This window comes from Oratosquilla oratoria, chromosome 6, assembly GCF_046742065.1.
Source record: "Oratosquilla oratoria isolate Oo_2021 chromosome 6, ASM4674206v1, whole genome shotgun sequence".
NCBI classification, from domain to species: Eukaryota; Metazoa; Arthropoda; class Malacostraca; order Stomatopoda; family Squillidae; genus Oratosquilla; species Oratosquilla oratoria.
This window is the reverse complement of record NC_134782.1, coordinates 83980048-84006179: the sequence shown is the minus strand read 5'-3', so window position 1 is coordinate 84006179 and position 26132 is coordinate 83980048. Positions and strand designations below refer to the sequence as shown.

The 26132-nt window shown below is 37.9% G+C and overlaps 1 protein-coding gene across 5 annotated transcripts in view; it reads left to right on the top strand.

The window, feature by feature from the left end:
- bchs (WD repeat and FYVE domain containing 3 bchs) overlaps positions 1 to 19823 on the top strand; it is a 404566-nt gene extending 384743 nt beyond the window's left edge. For all 5 annotated transcript variants that reach the window (XM_076187465.1, XM_076187467.1, XM_076187468.1 and 2 more), the window contains 5 exons: positions 3715 to 3853; positions 5512 to 5718; positions 6350 to 6461; positions 6675 to 6872; positions 14803 to 19823. In XM_076187465.1, coding sequence (XP_076043580.1) covers positions 3715 to 3853; positions 5512 to 5718; positions 6350 to 6461; positions 6675 to 6872; positions 14803 to 14899 — 753 coding nt within the window. In that variant the 3' untranslated portion in view covers positions 14900 to 19823. The remainder of the gene's footprint in view (positions 1 to 3714; positions 3854 to 5511; positions 5719 to 6349; positions 6462 to 6674; positions 6873 to 14802) is intronic.
- Positions 19824 to 26132: the final 6309 nt, after the last annotated feature.

The following is a 26132-nucleotide window of genomic DNA, read 5'->3' as shown; positions in this document are numbered from 1 at the left end:
GCAGGATCAGAGGAGGGATTGAGGAGTTTGGGAGAGTGTGTGAATGAAGAAAGTTCAAGATAAATATGGGTAAAAGTAAGGTGATGAGATGTACAAGGGGTGAAAGTGGCAGCAGACTGGAAGTGAGCATTAAGGGAGAGAGACTGGAAGAAGTGGATATTTTTAGATACTTGGGTGCGAATGTGGCAGGAAAGGGAGGAGTGGAGGTGGAGGTAGAATGTAGATTGAGAGAAGCGAGTAAATGCCTTGGTGGATTAAAAAGTGTAATGAGAAATAGACATTTGGGAACGGGTACTAAAAGGAGATTATATGAAGGAGTGATTGTGCCAACAGCACTGTATGGGGCACAAACATGGAACATAAGAGAGCAAGAGAGGAGTTTGAATGTATTTACCTAGTTGTATTTTACGGGAAGGGGAGCTATGCCCGTCTTCATATCTCATTTATCTAAACTGTTTTTAAATTCATGAATTGTTTTTGTACACACCACTTCTTCATCCAACTTGTTCCAGATGTCTATTACTCTGTGGGGAAAGCTGTTCTTTTTCAGGTCCCTTCTATAACTGTCTTTCTTGATTTTCTTTCTGTGTCTTGTATTTCTACTGTCCCATTTTATTAGATCCTCTCAAAGGATTACAAAGGCGGAGCATACCGACAGGAGACCTTTTGGTCCATATCTAGGTCGGATGCGAAAAAAATCAAAATAATAATAAATGAATAGATAAAAACTATAATAATGTAAATAACAAATAAAATACATAAATAAATGCATAGGTATAGTTAAATAATAAAGGAGTACATACATACATACATATACCAAAGGCTTTTTCCCCCTTACACGGGGGGTAGCCAAAAAGAAAAAGGCATAGAAATCACTCCCACCCATTTAATTTCCCATATATTCCACTCCCCTCCACCCTCCTCCCTCCCTCCTATCTTGGCACTTCCTGGATGATGGGTCATCCCTGAATCCTGTCCATTGCCCTGGGTCAGAAGCAGTGTCGCAAGACACAGCACATCCACAGCAAGGCCGCTTCCTAAATTTGGCGACCCCCCCTCTCCGTCCCCTCATGCAGAAAAGGAGAAGACGGGGAGAAAATCCCTTCAGGCTGCATCAATTTTTTTTTTTTTCTCCATACATACTTCCTCACTCCCCATCCCCCACCCACTCCCCCTCATGCAAACAAATAAATAGTAAATAATGATAAATTGACATGTAACTAATAATTAATGAGAATCAAACAGACAAATGATAACAAAACAAAAACAATATAAAATAAATGATAATCACTACAGCATCTTGCTTAGGTGTTTATCTAAATGATTTTTAAAGCTTCGAACTGAACTACATTGCACTGCCTCTGTAGGAAGTTTATTCCATTCATTAACTACACGGTTGGCGAAGTTGTTTCTACCCACTTCCAAATTTAATCTATTTCCGAACAGTTTGAGACCATTGTTTCTTGACGGATTCTCATTCAGTGTGAAAATTATTTCACTTTTGATGATGTCAATTCCCTGTAGAATTTCAAAGACCTGTATCAAGTCACCTCTGAGTCTACGCTTTTTTAGGGAAAACAGATTCATATGTTTTAGTCGATTTTCGTATGATTTATTTTTGATATTTGGAATCAGTTTCTATGCCTTTCATGATTCTATAAATAGTTATCAAGTCTCCTCTCTCTCTTCTTTGTTCTAATGTCTGTAGTTCAAGTTTTGTTAGTCTCTCTTCATATGATAGTTCTGAGTGTGTTGGTGCTAGTTTTGTAATTGCTCTTTGTATTCTTTCAAGTTTTGTTATACATCTTTTTGTACTTGGTGACCACATCGTCTCTGCATATTCCAGTCTTGGTCTTATCAAAGTAACTAGTATTTTCTTCACCATTTCTTCATCCAGGTATGTAAAAGCCACTTTGATTGTTCTTATTAATTTATAGGTTTCTCCAAAAATTTTGTTTATATGCTTCTCAGGTGACATATTATTCATAATAATGACTAACAGGTCCTTCTCATTTACTACTTTTTTTTATTCCTTCTTCTCCCAATTTATATTATCCCACTATTCTTCTTTTGCTAATTCCAAATTCCATTATACTACACTTCTTGATATTGAATTCCATCTCCCACTTCCTACTCCATTCCCATACTTTATTGAGATCACTCTTTAGCAACTCACAATCTTCTTCAGTTTTCACTTTTTTCAACAATTTTGCATCATCCGCAGAGAAGCTCATATAACTTTCAATTCCTTCTTCCATATCATTAGTATATATAGCAAACATTATTGGGGCCAAAACTTATCACTTCATCCCAATTGGAGTTTGTCTCTTATCACCACTCTCATTTTTCTTTCATGCAAGAAGTCTTCCATCCACTTCAGTAGTTTGTTTTGTATTCCTCCTGCAGTTTCTAATTTCTCAAGCAACTTCTTATGTGGCACCATATCAAGAGCTTTTTTCAGGTCTAGAAATGCACAATCAGCCTATCCATCTCTTTCTTGTATTATATCTATTAGCTTTGAATAGAAACACGTTAAGTTTGTGACACATGATCGTCCTTTTCTAAATCCAAATTATCTTGGATTTAGAACGTTTTTTTCCAAATGCCTTACCCATCTAGTTTTGATAATTCTTTCACAAATTTTAGCTATCGTACTTGTAAGAGAGACCAGTCTATAGTTAGTAGGGTCTTCTTTGTTTCCCCCTTTATATATAGGTACTATATTTGCTCTTTTCCAATCTTCTGGAACTTTTCCCTCTTTCAATGAATTATTAGGCTAAGTATTTTGTCTGTTAGTTCATTCCTGCATTCTTTCAAAATCCAGTTTGCCATTTCATCCAGTCCATGCGATTTTCTGACGTCAAGGTTACTCAAGTGTTTCATTATTTTATTTCTTGATACTTCTATCTCTCTCTCTCCTCCCATTCGATATGAGGTGTCTGAAAAGTATATTAGGGGTTACTAGGCTGGATAGAGTGAGAAATGAGGAGGTGAGGAGGAGAACAGGGGTGGTAAGGGAGTTGGAAGATAGGGTGGATGAAAGAGTATTAGGATGGTTTGGACACATGGAAAGAGTGAGTGAAGAAAGACTAGTAAAAGAGGTATGGAAGGCAGATGTGGAGGAAGTGAACATGAGGGGGTGACCTAGAATGAGAAGGATGGATGGGGTGAAAAGGGCTTTAGGGAAGAGGGGAATGTCTGTTGAGGAAGGACGAGAGAGGACAGAAGACGGGGAATGGAGAATGGTTGTATATGGATGATGATGTGATGCATGAGGTGGAATGGGTGGGGGGATGGGGGGTGAGGTAGTATGTGAGAGACAAATTTGATGCAGCCCAAAGGGATTTCTCCCCGTCTTCTCCTTTTCTGCATGAGGGGACAGAGGGGGGGGTCGCCGATTTAATGAAGCGACCTTGCTGTGGATGTGCTGTGTCTTGCGACACTGCCTCTGACCCAGGGCAGTGGACAAGATGCAGGGATGACCCGTCATCCAGGAGGTGCCAAGATAAGAGGGAGAGTGGAGGGGAGTGTATTGTATTAGGGATGGAATGGGAGGGAATGGTTTTTATGCCTTTTTCTTTTTGGCCACCTCCCTTGTAAGGGGGAAAATGCCTTTGGTATATGTATGTAGTTTAGATTGCTGTTTTGAATCCCCTTCTATGTAATATTCCAAACAGGTTAATTGCATTATTTTACTTGTGTTTTGGTTTACAGCTTTTCAAAGAGAAGCGTGCATTACATCGTCAGCCAGCCCTTCAGGGTTCATGCAGCTCAGGTCAGAGCTTGGAACAGTCGCAGTCAATGGAGGCCCAAGATGACATGGTGCTGCGCAGGTCATCCAACTACCCTCTTGGTAAAGTGTCATCTTAATTCTAGCAGTAATGTAGAATTTAGAGGTACTGTGTAAGTGCAGGTAAAATTGTTTTAATATATGATATTCATTGTCATAGACTTACCAAATGTTGTTTGATTACATATTGTGTGCATGATGACCTGTATGTAATTTTATGTTGTTATGCAGTTATGTGCATTGCAATGCTTTGCTTTTTGTCCAGTTTTATTATTATATATGTACCAGTGGCCATAGTAGTGAATAGTGGAGGCACCAAGAGGTGGTGAGGCAGTAATTAACTTCATTAACTTCCCCTCTGAAGGGTTAAGAGAAATTTTTGAAGTAAGAGTGTGATTGAGTGAATAAACATTGTAAAAAAAAAAAAACTTGAGATAGGAGAGGTGGATGAGTGGGTAATTTGGTATGGGTGCTCTTCTTGTTCATCCCCCATATAATGGAGACGGCCATTGGTATCAGTCGCTTAATCCGTTGCTTCATATCTCTCTTGCAAGAGACCCACAGCTCCCAAGTAACCAGTTACAGCCAACACATGGGCCCAAAAGTCACTCATGAAGAAATATTTTGTTGCTATCTAGGGATGGTGTTGGGCATTGTAGGATAAAGTGTTCAATGTCTTCTGTGTGATGGTTGTCATAGAATGATTGGAGTTGGGGTGTGTATCCTTGTGATTTTGATGTGGTAGGTGTTATGGAGATGTTTGTGATTTATGTTGTTTTATTTATTTGCATTTGTATGGAAAGTAGAAGCAAGGTAGCTACCTCACTTGTAAGGGGGAAAAAGCCCTTGGTATATAGATAGATAGATGGGAAATAGAGAGCTTTAAGTAGTTAGGGTTATATGTAGCAGGAAATGGGGGAGTTGGGGTGGAGATGAATCATAGTGTAAGGGAAGCAGGTAACTGTCTTGGGATAATAAAAAATGTCATAAGGAAGAGGAGGTGCTGGCTTGCTGCATTGCATCTGACCTGGGCGGTAGGCAGAAGACAGGGATGACCCTTCATTCACAAGGAACCAAGATAAAGGAACAACATAAGGTGTGGGATGGGTGAAGGGTGGATGTATGTCTTGGCTAGACCATCCCCTTATGAGGAAGAAAGAACCTTTTGGTTTATGTAAGTATATATTTGTATGGTGATTATTTCTACTGTAGTGTCTATGTATGATTTGTTTTTGTTGGAGAATGGTATGCTTTTCTGTATAGGCGTTATGAGTTCACCTTTATGACTTGTTTTGTCTTTTCTGATTGTACTGCAGTCTGAATGCTTATGATATATTTTATAATAAATTTTGTTTCTTGTATTAGTGTAATTTGTTTGATGTGTTTGTGTAAGCTTTACTGCACATTGTGTGTGTGTTTGATTTCTTCATTGTTTATATGTAGTATGATTAGGATGTGTATATTTAGGAAATCGCTGTCAACATGCTCAATAGAGGATTCCTTTTGACAGTTGTGGCCACTAATTTTTCCTGTGGTGACATAGGAAAATTGATCATACACATTGGCATCCTATCCCCACAACGCAGGCCAAATGTTAGTCACATTTGGAACAACTTAGGCCATATGTCACATTCATACTCAGAACAGCTCAGGCTGCCTGTTGTAATCTATGGGTTAAGGAAACATATAGTGTTGTTTATATTTGAGTGTCTTTGTTTCAGGAGTGGCACGTACAACAAGTACCATAGAGGGATCTGCTGGGGATGTAATGGGTTTAGATGCCCGACTGCAGTCCAGCAAGAGTGAAACTAATCTTGTTGATGCCGACACTTTTGTTCTTATATCCGACAATGAAGTACATGAGGCACGAAGTCAGGATTCCTCAGAATCCATCAAGAGTAAAACTCCTAAGAATCCTCTCATGCCAGGTAAAATTAAAATGTTTTTTAAGTTATTCATGTCATAAATAGAATGTAGACTTAATAGATATAGGAATGTGTCTAAGGGGTGCACCTACAAGTGGTGACTTCAAGGTAATTGAAGGAGGATGGGCTCCCAAAGATATGGCATATCTGAAGGGAAACCATCCATCAGCTTATTGTTCAGACTAGCTTGAAAACACCTCCACCAGAGTTGGCAACAGACACTAGATGCCCATGATGGGCTTTAGGTTTTCAATTGTTGAAAATCAAAGGAACAGTTCTTGTTGTTCTCCTCCTCCTCCTCCTCCTCCATCTCCTCCTCCTCCTTCTCCTCCTCCTCCTTCTCCTGTCTCCTCCTTCTCCTCCTCCTCCTGTCTCCTCCTTCTCCTCCTCCTCCTCCTTCTCCTCCTGTCTCCTCCCCCTACTCCTCCTCCTCCTGTCTCCTCCTCCTCCTGTCTCCTCCTCCTCCTGTCTCCTCCTCCTCCTCCTCCTCATATCTCCTCCTCCTGTCTCCTCCTGTCTCCTCCTCCTCCTCCACTGAATTATTGAGGTGACAAGAAACTGTTGTTAAATAGGAAAATCCTTTAAACTAGTTATTTGTGGAAATTTGCATTAGAAAAAAAAATTCTTTCTGCAGGAATGAAGTGGGCATGCCAACTTGTTTTCCGCAGTAAACTAACAATGCACACAGCCTATGACCGGAAAGACAATACAGAACCTGCCTCTGTCACTGCACTTGCTGTGTCGAAGTGAGTAGCAAAGTCAATTAATTAGTCCATACTATCAAAGCTGGGGGTAACTTAAAAGAAATAGCATAATGTATGAAATATCTTTGAAGATAGTTAGATTTGAATAAATAATTGGATCTATGTATGACCGCAGTCAATTCCAGAGCCCAGTTTATTAATCAAATAGTTTGTTGTCATTATCATTATATGATATGTTTTTATTTCATTTTCTAGGGATCATCGCACAGTTTTGGTGGGTGATGCAAGAGGTCGAGTCTATACTTGGAGTGTGCCTGATCAACCAGGTCGAGTAGTAGCTGACCATTGGGTTCGGGATGAAGGAGGAGATACATGCTCAGGCTGCCAGGTCAAGTTTAGTATCTATGAACGAAGGCATCACTGTAGAAATTGTGGTCAGCTCTTCTGTTCTAGGTATGTTGGTACATGTGTAACTATAGTCCAATGGTTACCATGTTAATGCATGGAAATCATTGATTGGGTATAAAATTTTCATTTATTTATTTATTTATTTTTATGCTTTTAAAGGGGAAAGGGTTTTTGGTGTGTATTTTCGTAGATTTTTATCTAATTGTAATACATGCTGTGTTCATGGGGTCCTGTCTCCTTGCCTTTACCTAGTTGTATTTTGTCGTGATGCATGAGGTGGAATGGGCGGGGGGATGGGTGAGGTAGTATGTGTGAGCAAAATTTGACGCAGCCCGAAGGGATTTCTCACCGTCTTCTCCTTTTATGCATGGGGGTACGGAGAGGGGGGGTCGCCGATTTAATGAAGCGGCCTTGCTGTGGATGTGCTGTGTCTTGCGACACTGGTTCTGACCCAGGGCAGTGGACAAGGTGCAGTGATGACCCGTCATCCGGGAGGTGCTAAGAGAAGAGGGAGAGTGGAGGGGTGTGGAGTGTATTCAGGGATGGAATGGGTGTGAATGATTTTATGCCTTTTCCTTTTTGGCTACCTCCCTTGTAAGGGGAGCCTTGGTATATGTATGTATGTATCTTGCGGGAAGGGGAGCTACGCTTGTGCTGTCCCGCCTTTGTATCTCGCAGTGTCTAGTTTCCTCTTAAACTCATGAATGGTTTTTGCATACACTATTTCATTGTCCAGTTTGTTCCAAGTGTCTACCACTCTATGTGGAAAACTGTTTTTCTTCAGATCTCTTCTGTAGCTATGTTTTTTTATTTTCTTTCCTTGTCCTCTTGTGCTTCTCTTGTCCCAGTTTAACAAGTCCTCTCTATCGAGTATCTCTGTGCCCTTCATGATTCTGTAGATGGTCAGTAGGTCACCTCTCTCTCCTCTTTGCTCCAGAGTCGGTAACTCCAGTTTAGCCAATTTCTCCTCATATGACAATTTGCAAGTGCAGGTGCCATTTTTGTGACTGCTCTCTGGATTCTTTCTACATACATATACCAAGACTTTTTCCCCCTTACAAGGGAGGTAGCAAATAGCGATCACAACTTAGTTAGATTCAAACTCCTAAACAATTTTAGAATAGATACTTGTGTTTCTAAAATACCCGATTTCAGTAAAGCTCAGTTCATAGGACTATGTCAGGAGCTTCAGCTTACAGATTGGGAGCCAAAATTAAACGAAAGACCTGTAGTACAGATGTGAGAAATATTTCAAAATACGCTCACTAAGATGATTCAAACTTACATTCCATTTAAGGACAGACGTCCCCCAAATCAGGCTCGCCCAAAGTGGCTCGACAAAGAAACTGAAAAAAGTATTGCTAAAAAGAGACAGGCTTATAAGAAATATAAGTGCTCGGGTGCATCTAATGACTATGAAAGTTATGTATCAACACAGAGATTTAAAAAAGACAATAAGAAAAAGAAAACGACAATACAAAATGAACATCGCTGATAAATCCAAAGAGAATCCCAAAGAATTCTATAGTTACATTAGAGATAAAAAGGTTGTTAGGAATCACATTGGTCCACTGTTATCTGCTGACGGTCAACTTGAATATTCAAATGAAGGAATGTGTAATATCTTAAACAATTATTTTAGCTCGGTATTCGTAAACGAAACACCTCAAAGTGAATTCCAAACTGAAACCTGTGAAAAGTCTAGGGTAAACTTACTCACTACGGTAAATATAACAAAAGAAAAATTAAAAGGTGTATAGATAAACTCAGTTAATAAAACACCAGGGCCTGATGGTTGGCATCCAAGAATCTTAAAGGAAATGAAAAATGAGATTGTTGTTCCATTAGAAATTATTTTCAAGAAATCCATTATATCCAGAGGTGTCCCAAGAGAATGGAAGCTAGCTAACGTTACTCCCATATTCAAAAAAGGTGACAAAAAGAAGCCAAATAACTATAGGCCTATAAGTTTGACTTCAATCGTAGGAAAAATAATGGAAACTATCATCAGAGATGCTATCGAACATCATTTAGAAAGTAACCGTTTGATAAATGATAGCCAGCATGGTTTCAGACGGAAATGTTCTTGCATGACTAACTTACTCGAATTCTACAACACAGTTATCTTTAATTATGACAAAAGAAACAATATAGATTTAATATATCTAGACTTTGCAAAAGCTTTTGATACCGTCCCACACGAAAGACTACTTACTAAATTAGCTTTACATGGAATAAGTGGTAGCCTATTAGGTTGGACTAGTAATTGGTTGAATGGTCAAAAACAGAGAGTTGTTTTAAATGGAAAAACTTCTAGATGGAAAAATGTTACAAGTGGAGTTCCTCAGGGTTCCGTTCTTGGACCACTTCTATTCATAGTATATATAAATGATATAGACCATGGACTAAAATCTACTGTTTCCAAATTTGCTGATGATACAAAACTGTGCGGAGTGGCAAATGATCACTCAAACCAATTAGATATTCAAGAAGATTTAGATAAATTACAGCAATGGTCTGAAAAGTGGCTAATGAAATTTAACACAAGTAAATGCAAGGTAATGCACATAGGTAAAAATAACAGTAAGTACGATTACAAGTTATTTGGAAATTCGTTAGCAAAAGTGGATAGTGAAAAAGATCTCGGCGTAATTATCAGTAACAACCTCAAATCATCCAAGCAGTGTATTTCAGGCTCTGTGAAAGCAAATAAGATTCTAGGACTGATTGCGCGATCTTTTGATTTCAAAAGTCCATCACTTATTAACAAGCTATATAAATTGTTAGATCGTCCACATTTGGAATATGCTGTTTCCGTATGGTCACCGAATCTCATTAAAGACATTGACAGACGAAAAAGTACAACGGCTATCCACAAAACTTATTCCAAATATCAAAAATAAATCATACGAAAATCGACTAAAACATATGAATCTGTTTTCCTTAAAAAAGCGTAGACTCAGAGGTGACTTGATACAGGTCTTTAAGATTTTAAAGGGAATTGACAACATCAAAAGTGACAAAATTTTCACATTGAATGAGAATCAGACAAGAAACAATGGTCTCAAACTGTCTGGAAATAGATTCAATTTAGAAGTAGGAAGAAACAACTTTGCCAACCGTGTAGTTAACCCCTTCCATACGGTGCCGCACACGTAGGCGTCATGGACTTGCATCTCAGTGGCAGCAGCCAATGCCAGCCGTATGACGTGTCGTAATAATACTCGCATCATAAAATATAGTCACCGCTTATATCGATCGTTCTCTCTTCACCCGTGAATTTTGATAACCATAGAAAATGCGATTACAAAAGAATTAGAAAGAATGTCATTATGGAGGGGCGACTACAATAAATATAATCAAGACGCCGATATGGCAGCCTCGCGAATACACTCGCTCCCCATGACGCCTACGTGTGCGGCACCGTATGGAAGGGGTTAATGAATGGAATAAACTTCCTGCAGAGGCAGTGCAATGTAGTTCAGTTCGAAGCTTTAAGAATCATTTAGATAAACACCTAAGCAAGATGCTGTAATGATTATAATTTATTTTATATTATTTGTTTTTGTTTTGTTATCATTTGTCTGTCTGATTTTCATTTATTATTAGTTATATGTCAATTTATTATTATTTACTATTTACTTGTTTATTATTTAACTATACCTATGCATTTATTTATGTATTTTATTTGTTATTTACATTATTATGGTTTTTATTTATTGTTTTATTGTTATGATTTTTTTTCACATCCGATCTAGATATGGACCAAAAGGTCTCCTGTCGGCATGCTCCACCTTTGTAATCCTTTGTAAAATCATTCCCACCCATTCCATCCCTGAATACACTCCACACCCCTCCACCCTCCCTCTTATCTTAGCACCTCCCAGATGACGGGTCATCCCTGCACCCCGTCCACTGCCCTGGGTCAGAAGCAGTGTCACAAGACACAGCACATCCACAGCAAGGCCGCTTCATCAAATTGGCGACCTCCCCTCTCCGTCCCCCCATGCACAAAAGGAGAAGACGGGGAGAAATCCCTTCGGGCTGCGTCAAATATTGCTCACACATACTACTTCACCCCCATCCCCCCACCCATTCCACCTCATGCATCACAACATCATCCATATACAACCATACTCCATTCACCCCTGTCTTCTGTCCTCTCCCGTCCTTCCTCAACAGACATTCCCCTCTTCCCCAAAGCCCCCTTCACCCCATCCATCCACCTCATCCTAGGACGTCCCCGCATGTTCACTCCCTCCACATCTGCCTTCCATACCTCTTTTATTATTCTTTCTTCACTCATTCTTTCCATGTGTCCAAACCACCCTAATACTCTTTCATCAACCCTATCTCCCAACTCCCTTTCCACCCCCGTTCTCCTCCTCACCTCCTCATTTCTCACTCTATCTAGCCTAGTAACCCCTATCATACTTCTCAGACACCTCATCTCAAACACCTCATCTCAAACACATTTAAACTCCTTCTCTCTTCCTCTCTTATGTTCCATGTTTCTGCCCCATACAGTGCTGTTGGCACAATCACTCCTTCATACAGTCTCCTCTTAGCATCCATTCCCAAATGTCTATTCCTCATTACACTCTTTAATCCACTAAGGCATTTACTCGCTTCTCTCAATCTACATTCTACCTCCACCTTCACTCCACCTTTTCCTGCCACATTTGCACCCAAGTATCTAAAACTATCCACTTCCTCCAGTCGCTCTCCCTTAATGCTCACTTCCAGTCTACTGCCACTTTGACCCCTTGTACATCTCATCACCTTACTTTTACCCACATTTATCTTTAGCTTTCTTCTATCACATACTCTCCCAAACTCTGTCACCAACTTCCTCAATCCCTCCTCCGATCCTGCCACAAGCGCAGTGTCGTCCGCAAACAACAGCAGGCTCACCTCCCACTTTTCTCCATTTTCTTTAACCATATCCAATCCCTGACCCACTACCCTTGCATTTACCTCGCACTACCCCATCCATGTATAAGTTGAACAGCCAGGGTGACATAACGCATCCTTGACGAAGTCCCACCTTTACCTCGAACCACTCACTCTCTCCATTTCTAATCCTGACACAAGCTCTACTACTCTCATAAAAACTCTTGACAGCTCCTAGAAGCTTTCCTCCTATCCCGTATATCTGCATAACCTCCCACAGTGCCTTTCTGTCTACCCTATCGTAAGCCTTTTCCAGATCCATAAAAGCCCAAAAAACATCCTTTCCCTTTCGTATAGCTTTCTCACATGTCTTACCACAAAGATCTGATTTACACAACCTCTACCTGTCCTAAATCCACACTGTTCCTCACCAATTACTCCCTCTGTTCCTTTCCTAATCCTCTCAATCAAGATCCTCCCATAAGCCTTCCTAACTACACTTAACAAGCTAATCCCTCTGAAACTACTACATTCACACTTGTCCCCTTTTCCCTTGTAAAGTGGAACTATACAGGCACTCCTCCAGTCCTCCGGCACTCTACCCTCTCTCCAGCAAACATTAAATAACCTCACCAGCCAGTCCACCATCACTGTACCTCCTTTTTTTTTTAGACATTCTGCATGGCATCCATCCAGACCAGGTGCCTTACCTGCTTTCATAATCTTAAGGGGGTTGACTCTCATTTCGGTGATTTGCTCGATCGGATTATGCATTTCTGGTCCTCCCAACCTTATCTTTTTATGCAAGACAATGGAAATTTAACACAATGTGCAGGGAAATGGGATGCATCTGTGACAGAAATTTAATTGAAATCCATTAAGAAATTTTTACACAACAGACGATTTACTTGCAATTTTGAGTTATTTTTGAAATACGTTTATTTTTCCAAAAGTATGAGGAGAATAATGATTTCCTTTGGTGTACAGTTAGTAGACATCCAGATGTACCTAAACTAGTATACTCGTAATTATAAGTGAAAAAGAAAGAAAGTCAGCCTTACAGCAAATTATATAAAAAAAAAAAAAATCACAACTTTAAAAAATTGTCAAAAATATATATCAAGTAGGTTAAGAATGAATTTACTAATATTGTTAGATATAAGTATCACGATCATTTTCCAACAAGAATTATCAAAATTGCTTATTTACACACGAAGTTATAGTTACTTTTGTGCAAAAAAACTAGTTTTGAGAAAATTGCATTTTTATGTTTATATATTCACTACTCCATAAAAGTGCCTCCAAAGAGTATCAAATGCACCTATCTACTTACATAATCCTTTGACAATTTCTGGGAAGTAAGCAGCAGATGTTCATTACATTTCTTTTGTACCCATGCCAGCTGAGAATCGTGACAATCCAAACCTTCCATATCCTTCACATAATGAATGGTACACATGCATTACAATCCCTTTGCTAAGGTGAGTATTCTTGCACTTCTCAGGTTCAGAATGGAGCAAAATACTTCGGCAACTATCACATCTGACATATTTAGTTATGGAGTAGTGAATTTATAAACAAGGAATGTATAAAACAGGATAGCACGTGGAGAAATTACGCACGCATACGCTGAACCCTTTTTCGATCGCACTGATTGTGGTGACTACTGCCTAACCTATCGTACAACAATATCAGAGTATAAAATTCTCAAAAACAAACAAAAAAATGACAAAATACAAGGAAAACAAACCATAGCAAAGAAAGGGCGTGGCTGACGGGCGGACCTTTAAATCTCTGGCCCTTTAAACCTCTGGCCCTTTAAACCTCTGGCCCTTTAAACCCGCCATTACCTGAGAAGGGTGGCGTTATACGTCTGGAAACCAGTCCCGCGGTGTTCAGGGACACCACACCAGTCCACACATGAAGTTTGACAAAATCGAGTATTTTTCACCGAAATGAGAGTTAACCCCCTTAACAACTGCCTTCACTTCATCCTTCCTTATTTCTCCTCCATTTTCCTCACTCATCACGGTCATTTTCTTAGCATTTCCCACTGCAACTATCTTTCCCTCCCTAGCCTCCTTCACATTTAGCAACTCCCTAAAATATTCTGCCCATCTTCCCCTTACTGCCTTCTCTTCCATTATCATCTCTCCATCTGCACCTTTTACCTTTTCTTCTCTACTTGATTCTTTCTATTTTCTTTATATTCTTTTTGGTACTGGGTGACCACAATGTCACCGCATATTCTAGTAGGCCTTATCAGTGCAACCAATATTTTTTTAATGCCTGTTTTATTGATCTTAGCAAGTTGTAGGATTCTTTGTTCATCAAACTTTGACTTTTGGCATTGGCATGGATTATATTTTCATCCAACATGTTCTGTAAGTCTTCATTGCTATCTGTATCCAAGTTGTGGTCCATGCACAAATTGAAGTATACAAGTAAGATCTATCTATCCATCTATCTATATACCAAAGGCTTTCTCCCTTATAAGAGAGGTAGCCCAATCCAAAGTAAGATCAAGAGAGTATAAAAAACACCAATTAAATTGATCCTCAGCTTAGTAGACAAATCATAGAAGGAAAGATTAGAATTTTTGTACTTGCAATCATATTTAGAGATAGAAGGGAAATGGGAGGTGAGCCAGTTGTTGTTAGCTGATGACACTGCTTGTGGCTGGGTCAGAAGAGGGTCTGTGGCAGTTGGTGATGGAGTTTGGGAAGTTATGCAATAGCAGGAAGTTGAAAGTAAATGTGGGTAAAAATAAGTGATGAGGTGTAAGAAGTGGGAGTGGGAGTAAGCTGGAGATAAATTGTAGCGTATAGCTTGAAGCAGTTTGTGAGTACTAGTGGCAAAATCCATTTTCTTTGGTAATTGCAATGGCACCATTCGTTTTCTTTGGTAATTGCAGTCTGGTTGTTGGAGCTCCATTCATTTTAAGTTCATATTCAAAGTAAATTTTTTGTTGAAGACTAGCTGGTGAACATGTGTTATTAGGTGAATCCAGTTGAGTATCAAACTACTCTGACATAGTGCATACATATAATATTAAAGTTAAATTTATTTTGCATCCTTTCAGATGTAGCAGGTTTGAGTCGGAAATCTCTCGTCTTAGAATCCTGAAACCTGTGCGTGTGTGTCAACGTTGCTACAATGTCCTTAGGAATGACAAGTGAGCCAAGAGGAAGTGGACCTTGTAGCTTAAATAGGCCTGTTGTAATTTTGTACTAGTAACAAGAGTAGAGTGGAAGTTACCATACACACTGTACGTCAAGATATAATTCCTATTAGTTAGGTGATAAAAACAGATTGTAGTAAATTGTATATTGGTGGATGATATGATATTGTTACCTTGATGGTGAGATGATTTTTATTTTGCAGGGAAATAACTAGGTTATCTTCCAATACTATATTGAAATCAACATTTTTTTATTCAGAATTTTGAAGATAATCTTCTTGGTCACAGCTCTTAAGTCTCACAGTGAAAGATTCTTGAAAGCATAAAGAGAGCTATTGGCAACATTTTGTGTCAATGTATATAGTTTTAAGGTGTATATGAGCTTTATATGTTTGATATGTTTTTAGATATTTTTTAATTTGGAGTATTGCCTTGTATGAGGTATTGATTGCATAAGTTGTATGTAGTCAATACTGTAGGGACTTGACATCCCTGCAAGACCAGAGGCAAAGAGGATTTTAAAATTTGGAGATTAATCTCTGTATATAGAGGAATGCTGTACCACTTTTTAACCTCCGCTACCCCTTGTTTCTTCAACCCTCCATAGATCTATCCTTTACCATCCCTAGGGCCCCACCTCTTTTACTTTTAAATGTAGGATGGCCTGGGGTCAGTAGGAATACCACACTAGTATTCCCTTCATGTCAAAAGAGGTATGCTAGAAGGGATAGGGGTTACTGAAGGTGCACAACCTCAGTTTCTGAAAAGTAATTGGCAAAGAAAAAAGTCACAGGGACTGACTTCAGAGGATCAGACATCATAGCCAACAACCAAAGGGTTCTTTACTCTGAGGATTAGTTGTATGAATGTATGTGAAAGTAAAAGTTTGTTTATGCAGAAAAGCATAATATGAATTATGGAAGAGTGTAGGTTGGACATCCTGGCTCATGAATGAAATGAAAATGGAAAGTAAGGGTGAGTTAGAGGTGGAGGGAATGATATTTGATAAATCAAAGGGTGAAAGAGCAAAGGTTGTTGCTCTGCTGTTTTTGTAAGGATGCATGGGAATATGTCTGTGAACATTAATAAATAAGTAAACACAAACGTGATGTATTTAAATGTGAGATTGGGTGATATAAAATTGGTGGTAGTAGGTATGAGTTATGGGTGGTTGTAGTCAAATAAATATCTCGGGTAAGCCGTATGACAGAATTCTAACACAGAGGATTATGAGAGAAACAGTTTAAATGAAAAGAGAGACAGCATAGTTTTGATAAAAAAATGAGTTTTGTAGATCAGACTTTTGCTCGCAAGATAGTTAATTGACAAGCATGTAAAAAAAGAGATATTGTACCTATGTTTTGTTGATCTTTGGAAAGATATATGATAGAGTAGATAGGAAAATAAGGATATGGTAGACCATGGAGGAAGAAATTTAGATGCAGTAAAGGATTTTTATGATAGATGTGAAGTTTGTGTAAATGGTAGATTAAGAGATTGAGATGTGTGAGGTGAATGTTGGTTTGAGTTGTAAGTGCATAATGTCACCATAGCTGTATATGGATGGAGTGATAAGAGAAGTGAATGCAAGTCTTATGAGCTGGGGATTAAGGTTGGATAAAAGTTGGCAAGAATGGATGATATGTATTTCACACTTCTGTTATCAGAGACAGAGAAGGGCTTGAAGGGGTTGGCAAGTAAATTAGATAAGGTTTATTGGAGGAGAAAATTGAAAGCTAGCTTATCATAAAATGAAGTAAAGGTGGTACCCAAGAGTGGAGGGTACAAAGTCGAAATGTAGATAATTTGGGAAAAAATGGAACAGGTAGAAATGGGAATGGATATACATACAAATGAAAGTGGAAGAATTGAAAAAGAGATTAGCCAGAGGGTGAGGGAAAGGGAGAAATACAGAGGTGCCCTAATTAGCAATATGGAAAAATTAAAGGATGTCACTGGCAGTAGTGAAAAGAAGGTATCAAACAATAGTTGTGCTGACCTAAGTATAAGAGTGATGCATGGGTGATGAATGCAAGATTGGGGCCTGTGGATGGATAAAATAAGGAATGGTAAAATTTATGAATAAATTAAGGTACAGATGGAATTTTGAAAAGGTAGAAAATGGCCAATCTGAGGTAATTTTGTTGTGAAATGAAAAAAATAGAAAATATCCACAGAAGATGCTCAACTTGTTGATGCTGGAGATTGAGAGCAAAGAGTGGACCAAGGAATAGATTTGATGATTCAAGTTATAAGAGTTCATAGTCTGGATGTTTAACAAATGAAAATGTGCATCAGTGATATGGTGTTGGAAAGGAATGTGTAGATGAAGGCCATGATGTGTTACATAAGAGGGTTGCACTTGAGATTAACTAGCATTGTTGCTGGGAAAGAAACTAGTTGAATTTGTCACATGGTTTATGGAGAAAGGAGTGAAAAGGGGCAAGTGTGATAGGGGTGAAAAGGGTGAAGATATTCCTCTCTCGTGTCAGGTCATTTCACTTAACAGGAAATGGGTAATTGATTGGGAAAAAAAAAACTTTCATTAAAATTTTTAATTTAGAAATATTAATTTTGTGTCATTATGTTAATATAATTTTTCTGTATGTTGTTCTCAACTGCTCTCTTGCACCTCCTTCACTTTTATTGACGGGTGAGTCATTTTGACTTCATAAAAATGTCTTTGGCTATGAATCCAGAAAATATATTTATTGTGTAGTATATTGTAAGTATATAGTCACAAGATTTGTTTACTGACAGTATTTTAATTGCAGTACTGAACATACTAGGTAGTTCTGTATATTTGTTACACTTTTTTCAGTTAAGTCATTAAACTGAGGAATGAAATTTCCATGAACTAGTATATATATTTTGCAACTGCAAAGCAGCATTGACTGATCAGATGATCATTATAGTGCATCAGATGGTCACAAGTATTCACAAAGTATGACAGTGTTTGTACAGTGGGACCCTATACAAGTCTGTAAATTTGCATTGTGAAGTTTTACTTTCTTCTCACTGTATGGACTTTATGATTAGAACTACAAGTCATGCCTTCATGAGCGTATTACAAGTCATTTTAACACCATCGTGCCTGGCTTTTCAAGTGAGCATAGTAGCATGGTGGTAAACAGCAGAGACTTGTCATGGATTGTAATGACGACTCGTGAACAGTGACATGGCAGGTGACTGCAGTGACTTCATAGGTGACCACAGTGAATTACCAGTACGTGTCAAGTGTTTATAATGACAATATGATGTGCATAACAAGTATTTCCCCTAATATGATAAATTTTGTAAATTTTAGATACTTGTGTTTGCCTTGTAAACAGATGTAGCTAAGCATGACTCCACATAAATGAAAGGAACAGCAGGTGTTTAGTTGATTCAGGGTAGTGTACTTGAGTAGAATTGGGGGAAGTGCTAAACTGTTGTGCTGTGATGTCTGAGTTATTTTGAGGGATTTTGAGCTGTGATTCAACAAGATCAGGCATGAATATTCCATGTACAATTGACACAAATCCCTTTAAGGTTATAGTGAAGAATCTCACACAATGTAAAAGATTTTGTAGTGCTTAAAGTTGTGGAAGGTGGAGAGGTGTGTAGATGTTTGTACATAGTGCACAGATTAGCTTATTGTTGATAATGGGAACTAACCCTGTAGATATGTGGTTATCCATCTATTTGAAGTGATCATTCTGGAATATCTCCTTCATAGTCACCTGTGTATGAATTAAGCAAGGAATGGTTTGAAAGGCAGTATGTCAGGGAGAGAGTTTCAGGTTGTGTGCATATATATGTGCACTGTACTCTTCTCACTCATTAACTATATTCTTCATTGTCATTAACGTGTATAAGTATGTACATGCTTCTGTGTGTCTTATGTGTTTGTATGTGGGAATGTACTGGTGTGAGTTTGAATTGATGATAGAGTAGTTGTAAGTAATGGAAGTGTACATGGCAACTCAGTGCTTGTGTACATAAGTGCACATGTGCTTGTGTTAGTACATTTTCATACTGTTGATTCTTCTTTGCCCATTTCAGTGTAGCTTTTATGTTCCAGGAATTGAGTCTAGATTGAGGTGTTGGAGTATGAGTTATTTCTCTTTTGGTTGGAATGATTGAAGTGTGAATAGTTGAAGTATGTTGAAGGATTTTATTGCACAACACAAAGTGTAGTATGTAGGTTGTGAAAATTATTTTATTTAAAACAGGACTAACTTCTTTTAAGGACTTCTGTAATACTGCACTACATTGCTTTAATATCTTTTCATTTGAACCAGAAGGAACTGTTGCATGATGTAAAATGATAGCATAAAAATTTTCACAGGAATATTTAGCCAGAATTCATTAATTGGAGGGAAAATTAGAGGACTTCTTATTTCACCGTTTCTTGAGTAGGGATGATCAAAGTAGAGTAGCATTGAATTGCAAGAGCAGGGATGGTGAACTAAGGCCAATTCTCAGAGGTGAAGTCTTGATTCTAGTCTGCCTAGAAGTCTTTGATAAGATTTATATTTTAAGAGGTCTACTAGTTCTCTGCAGGGACTATATATGTGTTTAATTCAAGCATAATTGCTCTATAAGGTCATTTAAAATACTGAGTGTAAAAGTTCATCACTTTCCAAATAGTACTTGAAGATAATTATCATCAGGTTAGAGCCAAAAATGGCTTGGGGTATAATCATGGTTGTGGAAATATATTGCTCTAGTACAACAGAAATGCGATTAAGAGTGGTGTTAGAATTCAGCATACTATCACACACAAAAAGAAAATAATGTTGTTTATGTAAAATCTAGTCAAGAGAATCAAGTATGACCCGTCCATTCTTGGCACAATTGTCACTCTACTTGCATGCTAGACCTGCATTTGTCCATTCTTGGCACAATTGTCACTCTACTTGCATGCTGGACCTGCATTTCTGTGTCAGCCATGAATGCCCATGTATCCTTGTTCACCAGATTAAGTGGAGTTGTAGGAGGTATTCATAGGTGATCTTTTCTTTCATCGAGTATTTCTTGTTTTTATAGTTTTTTCTGTACACAGTATACAAGTTGAATTTTCCCTCTACTTCAGGAGACAGGCAAGAATGTGAAGTGGTGCTATAGTTTTGTGTCCAATTTGCAGGCTTTCTTAAAAGTACTGACAAAAGAATAGTAAATGAAAAAGTTGCTAATTTGAACATAGTAGTTATAAAGTTATAAGATTTTTTGAAATATCTATACCTAGAATATTTATATAAATGGTACCAATGACAGGTACCTCCAAGTAGTGGTTCTGCAAAATGGATGTAAAAAAAAAAAAAAAAAAAAAATTACCTCCACCTATCTTCAGATAACATCTATATCCTTGTCTCTCTCTGGAAGTGCAGTCCCAAGGAACCAACACTCTGTCTTCAGACCAGGTCTAAGATCTTATCCTATCAATATAAACTCTCTTTAACCTTGTGATGTAAGGAGAGCTGCTATTTGATGACTGCTCCCCTCCCCCTGAAACTATGAGCTGGTGATACTGTACCTGTGCTACAGTCTTTGTGAATGTAGCATACCATGCTGATGAAAAAGTTCTAAAAAATTGCTGAGCCCAAGAATGTATAAGAACTTTAAATTAACTACAGGAACTTTTAATCTTCCCATTTCATCCTTGAAAATAGTAGTGTTGTTTATTATTTTATGTCATCATGATTGCAAGATGTACATTTCTTCTTATGTTTGTATTGCCACTGCTTCTCTTTATAGGAGACACACAGTGCTCCCAAAAAAGCATTGCCTGGATCATCAAAACACTGCCTTGTCTCAGAAGATTTTAAAGGAAAGCACAAGCATTATCGACTGCCAATACTCCTTACCATTTCCAGATCCTAGAACCACTTTATATCTAAGAAAAGGCCCCCACAATTAATGTACAAGGTGATACTACCTCAGGACCAGCTACATAATGTAGAATTGCAACATCATCTGGAAGTTCTTCACACCATGCTATAGAAGAGAGGGAAAGTATAAGTTAAAAGTGATCAGCATTCTATTTTGAGCATAGATTATCTCCAACCAAAAGAATGTTGAGTGACTTGGTCTGTAGAGTTGTCATTAAAGTTCTTAAGATACTGTCTACATACAGGGAGAACAGTATGAAGGATAAGATGTCTGATCGGAGAGAAATGATCAGTGGAGTTTCACAGGGTTCAGTACTGGCACCTGTATTGTTCTTGATATATGTCAGTGACATGATGGATGAAGTAAACAGCTATGCAAACATATTTACTTCAGAGGCCAAGATCACAAGAAGAAGAATAAAAAAAAATACAAATTGCTAAAGGAAGGTTTAGGAAGATTTAGATAAATTCATAAATGGAGCCAGGAGAGGAAGATAAAAAAGAAAAAAAAAAAAAAGTTGAAATGGGCAAGAGGAAGAGACTGTCATGGAGTTATACAGTGGGAATGAAATAATAAAGCAAAACGAAGAAAGAGACTAAGGAATCTTGGTTATGGATAGCTTGTTGACTGAAGAACAGGTTATTAGAAGAGTTGATGGGACATGTAAGCTGTTGATGAACATGAGAGTGGCAGTTCACTATATTCATGATAAAAAAAAAGTTGGAAATCTAATCCTCTCTAGAAGGATATATGAAAAATGGAGAGAATAAAGAAGGGCAGAAACAACACTGATCCCTAGCCTGACTGACACTGGAAGAGGGAAAGGGAAGTGATGATATGATTTCTATGTTTAGAACTGTGAAATGTGTGAAAAAAAATACAGAATATCAAGAGAACTTAGCAAAGAACATAGGATGGAACATATGAGAGACATGAAGAATTTCAGTTTTCCACATTGATGTGTTTAAGTGTGGAATAAGAAGAAATATTCAAATAGACATCATAACTGAATTTAAACAAAGTTTGATACGTTGGAGATAGAGATGGGACTGCATTAATATATATCAGGTTGGTAAATACCCCTGTGGCTCAGTCACTACATTCTTCCATAAACAAATGCTATTTTACTCTTAAACAATTTTTCTACTTTCCTCTTTCCTTCAGTGAACTTTTCATTAACAGTTCTCTCACAAACTTGTTTTCTTCAAACAGGGGTAAGGAAACTAGATCCATTTTTATGCTTTCTTTTGTCATTGAAAGATGGAATAATTATTTGGTGCCTCAAGTCTCGTTAGGTGACACCTGCAGCTTCACAATAGCAGGCAACAGTCCTTGGGCTCTTCTATAGATATCTGTGGAAAGAAATATTGGACTGCTGTGTTTGTTGTTTGTGTAGATCTGTTTATGTTGCCAAGTAGTAGGAGGAGGAAGAGGATAGCAGTCATTGGCTGTCACCACTTATGCAGAAAAGTGAAGTATAGTTGAAGCTTAAAGAGAGAGGATTTGGGCCTTGTAAGTGCCAGTCTCTCAGAGCTGCACCTCCTGATGAAGTTAGGGTTTAGCTTTATGTCCTTTACTCAGTTGCTGCTTTTTGGATGTGTGGTTTTTATATATCATACCTAGATATGTGTGTTGTATGAGCACTTAAAATCCACAATTTCTTGCCCATTTGAATCTGCAGGATTTGAAGACTTGCCCCTTTTTGAATGACAATCCAGTTGTAGAGCAGAGCATGCACAGACACAAAAAAATGAATAATTCAAGGCTTTCTGTCAGTTGTATACACAGTCATGATATGACAGTATGGATGACAGTATATATTGGATAATTCTGCATTTTGTACCCTTCAGATATTCTTATGACAACACATGCTGTCATGGAGCAGTGCATGGAGGAATGATAATTGTTGCCTCAGATTTCACTGACTGGAAAACTGCAGCCCCACAGTGGCTGGTGGTAGTCATTAGGCCTATTCATGCATGAATTCACAAGATATGAACCATTCAAAGTTTCATCTTTTGTTGATAATATTATACTCATTATGTTAGTCATAATCATTAGCAGTTTTGTATATATGTGTGGGTGACAATGTCAGTTTATAGCATTTTATAGGCTCTAGTTATAAATTACATAAAATTGACCAATGAGGACCATCTGCAAGTCGTGGTTCTGTGAGGTGGACATTAGAGAGAATTGTCTTCCTGCCACCTACCTGAAAACCCATCAACACCCCCTTATCCATCTGGAGGTGAAGCCTTGAGGGGCTGACTCTTAATCTCCAGACTGGCCTGGCCCAAGATCAATCAACTTCAACTATATTTCCTCCACCTTTTCGGAGAGCTGATGACTGTCAACTGCTTTACATCTACTACTTCTGTGAGCCAATGACATGGAAATAATTCCACACAAATATGACACTAGTACAAAATTTCTTCACAGAAAGATTAGTGGGAGTGCCTGAGGACTGTTACAAGTTGTTGTAGGGCTGCAGGTTCCCATGTAGTGAAATTCAAGGCCACAGTTAGTATATAATAATGATTATTATATATAATTCATAAGAATGTAGGGAGCTTCTCATGATATTCAGTATATTTAAATATAGCCAGTTTACACAAATGATAATAGCATGACACTACAAACTCTTGAATGGTTTAGATCTTGTTTGTGCATGCATTTTCCTATGATAATATAGGAACATTTCAAAGGGTACTAATTTAAGTATCAACCTGAGTCATAATAAATATGCAGCCTAATATGACTGCATGAAATTGTGTAAAGTAAGATTTAAGAAACATGTGAGAATATTGAAGCCTCGTATTGTTGTTTGTGCATATGTTTTAGAAATGGTCCTGTCTTCAGTTCTGGCCTGTCTTAGGTGGAATAGGAACTTGGATTGTGTGTGTGCATGTACACATGTACAAGTATGAAGAGTTGCATTACTTATCTTGTACACCCACATGAATATATGTATATCAGAATTCCCACATGTAGTGTAGGTATGTGAAAGTAGTGTGTGTGTAACTGTTTAATTGGCGGAGGGCTTCTTCAGTGATGCTGAATAGTTGGTTTATGATTCTCAAACTTAACTTTTTTTATTTTCTTTTCTCTTCTTATTTTGTCTTTATATTTTGTCATTTCAGCAAGATTGTTATTCCAGCGGGTGATATGATTTTTGTTTTATCTTGATTGAATCTCCTCCAACTGACATAATCTGGTTTTGTATATCTAAGTGCCATAAAGCTAGGACACAGAGGTCAATGTTGAAGCTTTGAACCATAGGGGTCCTCCTCTATATTATCAGGCTTTTTGATTCTTCTGGGATTGAATACACAGGTCAGTTTCACTGTAAGAGTGAATGAAAAATGTTGATTTTCATTATTGATTTTTTTTCTTGTTTTTTTTTTTTTTTTCATAAAATATTTGTCATTCTTTTCATTACAGCTGAATAAAGTAGCCAAGCAACAGCAAGATTAAAGGGTAAAGTCCCACCCAGTATGGAAGGGGTTAAGTATAGCATTCATTTGCAGACTTTCAGGTTTTACTTTCTTGACCTAAGTTTGTATTCACAGGAAAAAGCTACTTGCTTTGTTCATTGATAATTGTATGCATAAAAGACCTTTAAATGGAAGTTGTAACATTTTCATTCAGTGATCTTGCCTGAATACAATGATTGATATTTATAAATATATAGAATATATATGATGTATCAGTATGTATCTGTAGAACCAGGAGAATAACCAATGAGGTGACAAACAACATCATGGACTTTATTTTTCAAATGTTTTGGCAATCATGTTGCCATTTTCAGTAAATCTACAAAATGATAAACAAAATAAAAGAGTGCATGATAACAAATTACACAATATGAAAAGACATTTTTACATTTGTACGAACTTGAGGCAAAAAATTATAAAACGGGGCAAAACACTGATAAAACAAGATATTGGGGTATGTGAAAGGGGACTTAGAGTATATTCTCTCTGTTCCACTTATGAGTTACTCCACAGAGAAGTTTAATCTCTTAAGAAGTATATTTTGGACAATGGATATACTGGTTAGGTCTTTGATAGGCTCGTTTAAAAATTTCTCAACAAAATTTACCGACCCTACCTCGCAGTTCAGTCAGTCAGTAAATTGCATCCATATGTTAAACTCCCATACCTTGGTCCACTTTCTTCTTTATATTTGTAAAGAACTTTTGAATTGGCTCATTTTTCAACAATAAAGAATGGCTCCTGGTTGGACTATGCCCATTCACAGGCGCAGATACAAGGTGGGGGGGGTTGGCCCCCCCCCCCAATGCCCCGATTCTCCTTGAATAAACACTTTTTAGTGCGAATTTATGATTTGAATTATATTTGTGAACTATATATGATTTTACATACAATTACGAGCAAAACAGAATTAGGTTTCTGGACCAATCTCCAAGCCAACAGCATTATTCTTGGGGTTGAAATATCGGCATGTTTCAAGTATCGGTTATCGGTTCGGGCCCCCCCAAATAACATTCCTGGATCCGCGCCTGCTCATCCATCATATATAGGTATACTTCCCCTAGCTGCCAGGCAGAATACATTGGAAGCACTACTCAAGCTTTCAAGGTGTGAGTTACAAAGGATTGCAAAGGCGGAGCTTGCCGACAGGAGACCTTTTGGTCCACAATTAGGTTGGATGCGAAAAAAATATATATAAATGATAAAAAACTAGATAGAAATAAAAATTATAATAATATAAATAATAATAAATAAAATAAATAATACATTATTTATATAATAGGATCAGTCATAGAGGACAAGCAGAGAACTACACAATCCCCCTCACTAGGCTGTGCTGGACCACTCAAAACTGTGGAAAGTTTGAGTAAGTAAATGTCATTTTAGAATTATAGATAGCTGTCCTACAGCTGACCTTTGTATTTTAAAGTTAATTTATATAAAAACCATTTGCTCACCACTCAATAATTCTCTTTCTAATGCCCCTCTTCACATACTCCAACGATTTCATGTTTTATCATTGTTTTGAGCACCAGGAGGTGCTCAGATGAGAGGGAGGGTGGGAGGGGTGTGGAGTGTATTTGGGGATGAAATGGGTGGGAGTGTTTTTATGCCTTTCCCTTTTTGGCTACCTCCCTTGGAAGGGGGAAAAAGCCTTGGTATATGTATGTATGTATGTATGTATGTATCATTGTTTTGTTCTGTTTTATCCTTTTTTTTCTTGTCTCAAGTTTGTGAGAATGTTAAAATGTCTTTCTATGTGGTGTTATGTGCTATTATGCACTCTGTAAGATTACTGAAGACAGCAACTTGATTACTAAAGTATTTGGAAAATAAAATCCAAGGTGTTCATTATGTCATTAG